Source organism: Blennius ocellaris (assembly GCF_963422515.1).
Source record: "Blennius ocellaris genome assembly, contig: SCAFFOLD_184, whole genome shotgun sequence".
Taxonomy (NCBI): Eukaryota; Metazoa; Chordata; class Actinopteri; order Blenniiformes; family Blenniidae; genus Blennius; species Blennius ocellaris.
In genome coordinates this window covers 40,001-51,457 of record NW_027661989.1, presented here as the reverse complement: position 1 = coordinate 51,457, position 11,457 = coordinate 40,001, and the positions used below count along the sequence as shown (strand labels likewise).

The 11,457-nt window shown below is 53.0% G+C and overlaps 1 protein-coding gene across 1 annotated transcript in view; it reads left to right on the top strand.

Annotated features, from left to right (window-relative positions):
• The first annotated feature begins 1,079 nt into the window (after positions 1-1,079).
• rb1cc1 (RB1-inducible coiled-coil 1) overlaps positions 1,080-11,457 on the top strand; it is a 24,504-nt gene continuing 14,126 nt past the window's right edge. Inside the window, exons 1-9 of the mRNA XM_080521921.1 lie at positions 1,080-1,411; positions 3,082-3,201; positions 3,281-3,407; positions 5,462-5,632; positions 6,376-6,578; positions 7,454-7,799; positions 9,300-9,470; positions 9,555-9,739; positions 10,981-11,167. Coding sequence (XP_080378047.1) covers positions 3,131-3,201; positions 3,281-3,407; positions 5,462-5,632; positions 6,376-6,578; positions 7,454-7,799; positions 9,300-9,470; positions 9,555-9,739; positions 10,981-11,167 — 1,461 coding nt within the window. The 5' untranslated portion in view covers positions 1,080-1,411; positions 3,082-3,130. The remainder of the gene's footprint in view (positions 1,412-3,081; positions 3,202-3,280; positions 3,408-5,461; positions 5,633-6,375; positions 6,579-7,453; positions 7,800-9,299; positions 9,471-9,554; positions 9,740-10,980; positions 11,168-11,457) is intronic.

Genomic DNA, 11,457 nt, shown 5'->3' with positions numbered 1-11,457 from the left:
CGGCGGCGACAAATGTTTTGTTTGTGTTGAAATCAGCGAAAAGAGCACCAAGAAAAACAAACCAGAAATAATCATTTTACTTTTTAAAATGAATTCTTTGGTGCCTGTCTAGCCTGTAATAATCTGAAACTATTGCTAATATATCAAAATAAACTAAAATAAACTGTTTTAATGTGTAATCAACTGTTATTATAAAGAGTCATAATGTGTAATAAATTGTAATAAACTGTAATAAAGTGTAATAAACTAATGAACTAGTAAATTGTAATAAAGTGTAATAAAATAATGAACTAGTAAATTGTAATAAAGTGTAATGAACTAATGAACTAGTAAATTGTAATAAAGTGTAATAAGCTAATGAACTAGTACATTGTAATAAACTAATGAACTAGTAAATTATAATAAACTGTAATAAAGTGTAATAAACTAATGAACTTGCAAATTGTAATAAACTGTAATAAAGTGTAATAAACTAATGAACTAGTAAATTGTAATAAAGTGTAATAAACTAATGAACTAGTGAATTGTAACAAAGTGTAATAAACTAGTAAATTGTATTAAAGTGTAATAAACTAATGAACTAGTGAATTGTAACAAAGTGTAATAAACTAATGAACTAGTACATTGTAATAAACTGTACTAAAGTGTAATAAACTAATGAACTTGCAAATTGTAATAAACTGTAATAAAGTGTAATAAACTAATGAACTAGTAAATTGTAATAAAGTGTAATAAACTAATGAACTAGTAAATTGTAATAAAGTGTAATAAACGAATGAACTATTAAATTGTAATAAAGTGTAATAAACTAATGAACTAGTAACTTGTAATAAACTGCAGTAAACTATAAAACACTAAAGTAAACTGTAGGGAACTTTAACCGGCTGGTAAAGTGTGGGACAAGTTAATGAACTGTGCTGTAGGTTAATGAAGTGAAATAATAATGCAGTGACCGCGGGCTGGACAACAACACGTCAGCGACGAACCGACTCGCCGTGACTCAGTCCAGAAACTCGACTCGTCCACGACTCGCCCACCGACAGATGACAACAACAAACCAGCGGAGCGTCTGAGCAGGTAGCAGCTAGCTCCGTTAGCAGGCGGCTCCGCGAGCTCCCGGTAAAGTGACGCTGCCTCTGCCCCACAGTGTCACCCCCTCCCCCGGCTCCTCCACACACTCCTCTGCCCCCCCCTCCAGGACGATGCCCCCGGCCCCGCCACGAGTCATGCTGCTCGGTTCACCCGCCGTGGTTTAGCGCCGCGGCTCGCGTTAGCTCTGCGGCTAAACGCCCGATGCGCCCGCTACCGCGGAGGAGCTAGCCCCGGAGGAGCTAGCCCGGGAGGAGCTAGCCCGGGAGGAGTTAGCCCCGGAGGCCCGCGGCGGAGCGCCGACGTGCGGCGGAGGACCCAGGTGAGACGCGGGGGTGGGCTCCGCGGGGTGGGTGGCGGTGGTCCGAGGGGCTTCGTTCGGTTTTGTCAGCGCGACGTCTGCGGGTTGTCACGGACCTGTTAGCCGTTAGCAGTCGGGCCGGGCCGAGGCCTCCGCTCCGTCCGGGGGCCCGGCGGAGGCCCGCCGCCCCGCCGCCACGGCTCTCTGCCGGGCCGAGGCCTCCGCTCCGTCCGGGGGCCCGGCGGGGGCCCGCTGCCCCGCCGTCACGGTAGTCTGTGGCCGCTTCCCAGGTGAAGCTCACCGGGACGTGGAGAGCCACGACTTACCGCAGTTAGCCAGCTGTTGACCTGCCGATAACCAGCTGATGACCTGCTGATGACCAGCTCTTGACCTGCTGATGACCAGCTGATGACCTGCTGATGACCAGCTCTTGACCTGCTGATGACCAGCTGTTGACCTGCCGAGAACCAGCTGTTATGCTGATTACCTGCCGATCACCAGCTGCTGACTTGCTGATAACCTGCTTTAACCTGCTGAGAACCAGCAGTTGATTTGCTGATAGCCTGCTGTTAACCTGCTGATAACCAGCTTTTGACCTCCTGATAACCAGCTGTTAACCTGATGATAACCAGCCGTTGACTTGCTGATAACCAGCTCCTAACCTGATGATAACCAGGTTATGACACACAGAGGAAATGTGTTGACAGGAGCCCAGAGACAGTGGGACACAGAGAGACAGACAGAAGGACATTGTCTCAGGACGCGTAGTCATACAGGAGACACATTGTGTGTGTGTGTGTGTGTGTGTGTGTGTGAGAGAGAGAGAAACGACAGTTCCAGTAGATGTGTGTTGTTCTTCCTGACCGTTAGTCTGGGGCCTAAATGACTGATTAACACACCATGACTGGTTAATACTGACTGGTTAGTGCTGACTGGTTAGTTAATGCTGACTGGTTAGTTAATGCTGACTGGTTAATGCTGACTGGTTAATGCTGACTGGTTAATGCTGAATGGTTAATACTGACTGGTTAATGCTGACTGGTTAATGCTGACTGGTTAATGCTGACTGGTTAATACTAACCGGTTAATGCTGACCGGTTAGTGCTGACTGGTTAATGCTGACTGGTTAATACAAACCAGTTAATGCTGACTGGTTAATGCTGAGTGGTTGATGCTGACTGGTTAATACTAACCGGTTAATGCTGACTGGTTGATGCTGACTGGTTAATACTAACCGGTTAATACTGACTGGTCAATACTGACTGGTCAATGCTGACCGGTTAATACTGACTGGTCAATACTGACTGGTCAATGCTGACCGGTTAGTGCTGACTGGTTAATGGTGACTGGTTAATACTAACCGGTTAGTTAATGCTGACTTGGTGAGAAACATTCATTGATGGACAATAGAAACTTGGTTCCAGCAGAACCTCCTCACTCTTCTTCTACTTCACCTTTGACCTCCACTGGTTTGGAGGCGGAGTTTCCTCCGGTGACTGTTTCCTGTTGGGGTGTTGACTCATCGCCATGACGACAGGAGGAGTTGTGTCTGTGAGCATCACCATTCAGCTGATTGTTCCACATCAACCCTCGTGGAACCGAACAGAACAAGAACATCCTTCGTCCTCAGGCCTCTGACCTGTGTGTTGTTATTGTTGTTGTTGTTGATGTTGTTGTTGTTGTTGTTGCAGGAGACGGGCGACTGGATGACCCAGAGCAGGTGAAGCAGTGCAGATCAACATGAAGCTGTACGTGTTCCAGGTGAACAACGGCAGCTCGCTGACCTTTGACACCGACCTCGCCGTCCAGACGTAAGAGTCCTCAGCCACACACACACACACACACGCTAACATGCTAACACGCTAACCTGTGTGTGTGTGTGTGTGTCAGGGTGCTGGAGCTGAAACATGCCATCCAGGCCAAGTACAAGGTGTCGGTCCAGCACCAGGTCCTGGTGGTCAATGGAGGCGAGTGCATGTCAGCTGACCGGAGAGTGTGTAGCTACAGCGCCGGAACCGTGAGTCCTGAGTGTGTGTGTGTGTGTGTGTGTGTGTGTGTGTGTGTGTGTGTGTGTGTGTGTGTGTGTGTGTGTGTGTGTGTGTGTGTGTGTGTGTGTGTGTGTGTGTGTGTGTGTGTGTGTGTGTGTGTGTGTGTGTGTGTGTGTGTGTGTGTGTGGCTACAGCGCCGGAACCGTGAGTCCTGAGTGTGTGTGTGTGTGTGTGTGTGTGTGTGTGTGTGTGTGTGTGTGTGTGTGTGTGTGTGTGTGTGTGTGTGTGTGTGTGTGTGTGTGTGTGTGTGTGTGTGTGTGTGTGTGTGTGTGTGTGTGTGTGTGTGTGTGGCTACAGCGCCGGAACCGTGAGTCCTGAGTGTGTGTGTGTGTGTGTGTGTGTGTGTGTGTGTGTGTGGCTACAGCGCCGGAACCGTGAGTCCTGTGTGTGTGTGTGTGTGTGTGTGTGTGTGTGTGTGTGTGTGTGTGTGGCTACAGCGCCGGAACCGTGAGTCCTGAGTGTGTGTGTGTGTGTGTGTGTGTGTGTGTGTGTGTGTGGCTACAGCGCCGGAACCGTGAGTCCTGAGTGTGTGTGTGTGTGTGTGTGTGTGTGTGTGTGTGTGTGTGTGTGTGTGTGTGTGTGTGTGTGTGTGTGTAGCTACAGCGCCGGAACCGTGAGTCCTGAGTGTGTGTGTGTGTGTGTGTGTGTGTGTGTGTGTGTGTGTGTGTGTGTGTGTGTGTGTGTGTGTGTGTGTGTGTGTGTGTGTGTGTGGCTACAGCGCCGGAACCGTGAGTCCTGAGTGTGTGTGTGTGTGTGTGTGTGTGTGTGTGTGTGTGTGTGTGTGTGTGTGTGTGTGTGTGTGTGTGTGTGTGTGTGTGTGTGTGTGTGTGTGTGTGTGTAGCTACAGCGCCGGAACCGTGAGTCCTGAGTGTGTGTGTGTGTGTGTGTGTGTGTGTGTGTGTGTGTGTGTAGCTACAGCGCCGGAACCGTGAGTCCTGAGTGTGTGTGTGTGTGTGTGTGTGTGTGTGTGTGTGTGTGTGTGTGTGTGTGTGTGTGTGTGTGTGTGTGTGTGTGTGTGTGTGTGTGTGTGTGTGTGTGTGTGTGTGTGTGTGTGTGTGTGTGTGTGTGTGTGTGTGTGTGTGTGGCTACAGCGCCGGAACCGTGAGTCCTGAGTGTGTGTGTGTGTGTGTGTGTGTGTGTGTGTGTGTGTGTGTGTGTGTGTGTGTGTGGCTACAGCGCCGGAACCGTGAGTCCTGAGTGTGTGTGTGTGTGTGTGTGTGTGTGTGTGTGTGTGTGTGTGTGTGTGTGTGTGTGTGTGTGTGTGTGTGTGTGTGTAGCTACAGCGCCGGAACCGTGAGTCCTGAGTGTGTGTGTGTGTGTGTGTGTGTGTGTGTGTGTGTGTGTGTGTGTGTGTGTGTAGCTACAGCGCCGGAACCGTGAGTCCTGAGTGTGTGTGTGTGTGTGTGTGTGTGTGTGTGTGTGTGTGTGTGTGTGTGTGTGTGTGTGTGTGTGTGTGTGTGTGTGTGTGTGTGTGTGTGTGTGTGTGTGTGTGTGTGTGTGTGGCTACAGCGCCGGAACCGTGAGTCCTGAGTGTGTGTGTGTGTGTGTGTGTGTGTGTGTGTGTGTGTGTGTGTGTGTGTGTGTGTGGCTACAGCGCCGGAACCGTGAGTCCTGAGTGTGTGTGTGTGTGTGTGTGTGTGTGTGTGTGTAGCTACAGCGCCGGAACCGTGAGTCCTGAGTGTGTGTGTGTGTGTGTGTGTGTGTGTGTGTGTGTGTGTGTGTGTGTAGCTACAGCGCCGGAACCGTGAGTCCTGAGTGTGTGTGTGTGTGTGTGTGTGTGTGTGTGTGTGTGTGTGTGTGTGTGTGTGTGTGTGTGTGTGTGTGTGTGTGTGTGTGTGTGTGTGTGTGTGTGTGTGTGTGTGTGTGTGTGTGTGTGTGTGTAGCTACAGCGCCGGAACCGTGAGTCCTGAGTGTGTGTGTGTGTGTGTGTGTGTGTGTGTGTGTGTGTGTGTGTGTGAGTGTGAGTGAGTGAGTGAACTCACTCACCCCCCTCCCTCTGCTCCCCCCCCCCCCCCCCCCCCAGGAGACCAACCCCATCTTCCTGTTCAACAAGGAGATGATCCTGAGTGACCGCGACCCCACCATCCCTAAGACCACCTTCTCCATGGAGAGTGAGATCCAGGTGAAGGTGGAGGAGAGTCTGCTGATGCCGGCCGTCTTCCACACCGTGGCGTCCCGCACTCAGCTGGCACTGGTAGGTCCTGGGGGTCCTGGGGGTCCCGGGGGTCCCGGGGGTCCTGGGGGTCCTGGAGGCTCTGGAGGTCCTGGGGGTCCTGGAGGTCCTGGAGGCTCTGGGGGTCCTGGGGGTCCTGGAGGTCCTGGACTCATCTGGGCCAGGCTTAGTAATCAGATTACACTGTGTCAGCGGTTCTGAATGCGTAGATATTTTACAGGCGTGTGTGTCTGTGCGTGTGTGTATGTGTGTGTGCGTGTGTGTGTGTGTGTGTGCGTGTGTGTACATCTGTGTGTGTGTGCATGTGCGTGTGCGTATGTGTGTGCGTATGTGTGTGCATGCGTGTGTGTGTGTGTGTGTGTGTATATCTGTGTGTGTGTGTGTGTGTGTGTATATATGTGTGTGTGTGTGTGTGTGTATATCTGTGTGTGTGTGTGTGTGTGTGTGTGTATATCTGTGTGCGTGTGTGTATATATGTGTGTGTGTGTGTGTGTGTGTGTATATCTGTGTGCGTGTGCGTGTGCGCGTGTGTGTGTATATCTGTGTGCGTGTGTGTGTGTGTGTGTGCGCGTGTGCGTGTGCATGCGTGCTTGTGTGTGTGTGCGCGTGCGTGTGTGTGTCCGTGCGTGCGTGCATGCTTGTGTGCGTGCTTGTGTGTGTGTGTGTGTGTGTGTGTGTGTGTGTGTGTGCGTACGCGTGTGTGTGTGTGTGTGTGTGTGTGTGTGTGTGTGTGCGCGTGCTTGTGTGTGCGTGTGCGTGTGCAGGAGATGTTCGAGGTGGCCAACAAGCTGTGCTCGTTCTGCGAGCGCCTGGTCCACGACGAGCACCTGCAGCACCAGGGCTGGGCGGCCATCATGGCCAACCTGGACGACTGTACGCTGTCCTACCAGAAGCTGCTGCTCAAGTTCAACACGGCGTACGGCGGCTACCAGAGCGACCTGGACGACATCAAGGTCAAGCTCAGCAGGTGAGTCGGCGCCGGGGCCGCGGGCGCGACGCTCACGCGTTAAGAGGGGCGGGCCGCAAGCTAGCGAGGCCGACGCTAGCGTGTAGCGGTCAAACCAGGGGGCGGAGCAGCCGCAGCGGTGGCGCACGAACTGCCGATGTTTTACCATTATTACTGTTATTATTATTATCCAGGCCTGGACATGAAGGACCCACGTCCCCCGTCCTCCGTCCTCCGTCCTCCTGCCCGGACCGTCTCCTGGTTCTTTGGCCATATTTTGACGTTTTTTTCGGCAAACGTCACTTGGGGCCAATCCCAATTCTACCCCTTCCCCTTACCCCTTCCCCTTACCCCTTCCCCTTCCCCCTTCCCCCTTCCCCTTCCCCCTTCCCCTTACCCTTACCCCTTACCCCTTACCCCTTACCCCTTACCCCTTACCCCTTACCCCTTACCCCTTACCCCTTCCCCTTACCCCTTACCCCTTACCCCTTACCCCTTACCCTGACCCTGACCCTGACCCTGACCCTGACCCTTTCCCTTTCCCTTTCCCTTTCCCTTACCCTTACCCCTTCCCCTTTGAATTGCGTGTTCACGAGAGTCTGAGGGGTGTCCCATTTCACTAGTGCGCGAAGGCGGAGGGGTGAGGCGAAGGGCTATTCACCCCTCGAAACAAAGCGTTGCCAGATGCACACTTCGATTTGTTATTGACCAACATGATAAAAATCTAAATCTAAAAAACACACATTTACCATGTTATTATTATATTATACATATTATATGTTTATGTGGGGCTGGTTGGCTGGGCGTGCCGTGGTGGCGTGCCGTGGTCGCCGCCCACTGAGCGTGCCGTGGTGGCGTGCCGTGGTCGCCGCCCACTGAGCGTGCCGTGGTTGCAGGTTGGGCACGTCGGTGTCCGTCATGGCGAGGATCCCCCTGCTGGAGTGTTTGACCCGCCACAGCTACAGGGAGAGCCTGGAGAGGTCGAACTCCACCCAAGGGACGGAGGAGGACAAGTCCACCCACTCGGTGCTCGGCGCCGCCGAGGCCTCCTGCGTCCCCCGGCGGGAGGCCGGGGACATGACGGACAGCGGCGGCCTGAGGGCGGCGCTGCTGGACGAGGACGCCGCCGAGCAGACCAACCTGGCGGCCTTCAACGTGACTCTGCTGGACTGGATCAACGTTCAGGACCGACCCAACGACGTGGAGTCCGTGGTCCGCAAGTGCTTTGACTCCATCAACAGGGTGAGGAGGTTTCACCATGACTCAGCAGAACCAACAGTGTCAAATGCCTTCACCATGACTCAGCAGAACCAACAGTGTCAAACGCCTTCACCATGACTCAGCAGAACCAATAGTCAAACACCTTCACCATGACTCAGCAGAACCAACACAGTATTATGAACCATCCATCTGAAGATGCAACCTGTTCTCACAGGGCCGTGCTTTGACTAGAGAACATCTGCAAGGAGAGTGAGAGGGTGAGGAGAGTGAGAGGATGAGGACAGGGTGAGAACAGAGTGAGAGGGTGAGAGGATGAGGCGAGTGAGAGGATGAGGACAGGGTGAGGAGAGAGGGTGAGGAGGGTGAGGGGGAGGGTGAGGAGAGTGAGAGGGTGAGGACAGTGAGAGGGTGAGGAGAGTGAGAGGGTGAGGGGAGGGTGAGGAGAGGGTGAGAGGATGAGAGGGTGAGAGTGAGAGGGTGAGGACAGTGAGAGGATGAGGAGAGAGTGAGCGGGTGAGGGGAGCGAGAGGTGAGAGTGAGAGGATGAGGAGAGTGAGAGGGTGAGGACAGTGAGAGGGTGAGGATGAGAGGGTGAGGACAGTGAGAGGGTGAGAGGGTGAGGACAGTGAGAGGGTGAGGATAAGAGGGTGAGGATGAGAGGGTGAGGACAGTGAGAGGGTGAGGACAGTGAGAGGGTGAGGATAAGAGGGTGAGGATGAGAGGGTGAGGACAGTGAGAGGGTGAGGACAGTGAGAGGGTGAGGACAGTGAGAGTGTGAGAGGGTGAGGAGGGTGAGGACAGTGAGAGTGTGAGAGGGTGAGGACAGTGAGAGGGTGAGGACAGTGAGAGGGTGAGGACAGTGAGAGTGTGAGAGGGTGAGGAGGGTGAGGACAGTGAGAGTGTGAGAGGGTGAGGACAGTGAGAGTGTGAGAGGGTGAGGACAGTGAGAGGGTGAGGACAGTGAGAGTGTGAGAGGGTGAGGACAGTGAGAGTGTGAGAGGGTGAGGAGGGTGAGGACAGTGAGAGTGTGAGAGGGTGAGAGGGTGAGGACAGTGAGAGGGTGAGAGTGTGAGGACAGTGAGAGTGTGAGGACAGTGAGAGTGTGAGAGGGTGAGGAGGGTGAGGACAGTGAGAGTGTGAGAGGGTGAGAGGGTGAGGACAGTGAGAGGGTGAGAGTGTGAGGACAGTGAGAGGGTGAGGACAGTGAGAGTGTGAGAGGGTGAGGACAGTGAGAGGGTGAGGACAGTGAGAGGGTGAGGACAGGGTGAGGGTGAGGACAGTGAGAGTGTGAGAGGGTGAGGACAGTGAGAGGGTGAGGACAGTGAGAGTGTGAGAGGGTGAGGAGGGTGAGGACAGTGAGAGTGTGAGAGGGTGAGGACAGTGAGAGGGTGAGAGTGTGAGGACAGTGAGAGGGTGAGGACAGTGAGAGTGTGAGAGGGTGAGGACAGTGAGAGGGTGAGGACAGGGTGAGTGTGAGGACAGTGAGAGGGTGAGAGGGTGAACTCCCTGCCTGTGTTGCAGCTGGACCCCAGGACCATCCAGCCCTTCCTGGCCGACTGCAGAGACACAGTGTCCAAACTGGACAACCAGAACATGAAGGCCATCAAGGGCCTGGAGGACCGGCTGTACGCCCTGGACCAGATGATCGCCAGCTGCAAGAAGCTGGTCAACGAGCAGAAGGAGCTCGCCCAGGTGGGTGGAGGGGGCGGAGCTACACCCTCACCGTGGGAGCAACGGCTCCACCCTCAACCTGTGTGTGTGTGTGTGTGTGTGTAGGGCTTTGTGGCCAATCAGAAGCGAGCGGAGAACCTGAAGGACACGTCCGTCCTCCCTGACCTTTGTCTCAGTCACACCAACCAGCTGATGATTATGCTCAACAACCACCGGAAGCTTCTGGACATCAAGAAGAAATGTACTACGGCCAAGCAGGAGCTGGCCAACAACCTGCAGGTCCGCCTCAAGTAAGTTACCGTACTGCAGTACTGCAGTACTGCAGTACTCCCAGTACCGCCGCCACAGTCCCAACCACGGTTATACGGTACCTTGGTTATCGGGTACCTTGGTTATCTGATACCTTGGTTATATAGTACCTCGGTTATATGGTACCTTGGTTATCTGGTACCTTGGTTATCTGGTACCTTGGTATCCGGTACCTTGGTTATCTGGTACCTTGGTTATCTGGTACCTTGGTTATCTGGTACCTTGGTTATCTGGTACCTTGGTTATCTGGTACCTTGGTATCCGGTACCTTGGTTATCTGGTACCTTGGTTATCCGGTACCTTGGTTATCTGGTACCTTGGTTATCTGGTACCTTGGTTATCGGGTACCTTGGTTATCGGGTACCTTGGTTATCCGGTACCTTGGTTATCCGGTACCTTGGTTATCCGGTACCTTGGTTATCCGGTACCTTGGTTATCTGGTACCTTGGTTATACGATACCTCGGTTATACGATACCTCGGTTATACGATACCTCGGTTATCTGGTACCTCGGTTATACGGTACCTTGGTTATCTGGTACCTTGGTTATCTGGTACCTTGGTTATCCGGTACCTTGGTTATCCGGTACCTTGGTTATCTGGTACCTTGGTATCCGGTACCTTGGTTATATGGTACCTTGGTTATCTGGTACCTTGGTTATCTGGTACCTTGGTATCCGGTACCTTGGTTATCTGGTACCTTGGTATCCGGTACCTTGGTTATATGGTACCTTGGTTATCTGGTACCTTGGTATCCGGTACCTTGGTTATCTGGTACCTTGGTTATCTGGTACCTTGGTATCCGGTACCTTGGTTATCTGGTACCTCGTCATTTCGACGGTCAATCTTCAAAAAAGACGGCCAGAAAAATGGCGCCACCTTTCTGTAAGTCTTCTACCTTCTGTGTCCAGTAGAACCGGGACGAGGAACCCGGTCAGACAGACACATGGTGGAACGTGGAGAGGTTTTAACTTAACGTTCCTTCATGAGGGACACATTGGTTCTATGATTTGAACTCTTGAGGACAGTTGCAGCAACAAAGTTTCACTTTTGACAATATAAACGTTTCAGTCGTCGTTTTAGTTTCGGTCCGAATCGCCACAGAGACTGTTGATGTTTTCATCATGAACCCTTTGGGTTCTCCAGACCCAAGACCACCTGGAGGGGGTCTGCACCACCCTCACTGCACCGCCCTCACCGTCACTGCCCGTCTTTGCCCTGCAGGTGGTGCTGCTACGTCATGCTGCACGCAGACCAGGACGGGGAGAAGCTGCAGGCTCTGCTGCGCCTCCTGACGGAGCTGCTGGACCGGGTGAGGGTGGTGGAGGCGCTCAGCACCGTGCCGCAGATGTACTGCCTGGCCGTGGTGGAGGTCGTCCGCCGCAAGATGTTCATGAGCCACTACAGAGAGGTCTGGGGTTCCACGCCGCCACACGCCATGACTCGTCACTCCACGCCGCGACACGCCGTGACACATCATGCTATGACACGCCACAACACGACACGCCACGACACGCTATGACACGCCACAACACGACACGCCATGACACGACACGCTATGACACGCCACAACACGACACGCCATGACACGACACGCTATGACACGCCACAACACGACACGCTATGACACGCCACAACATGACACGCTATGACACGCCATGCCACGCTATGACACGCCATGCCACGCTATGACACGCCACG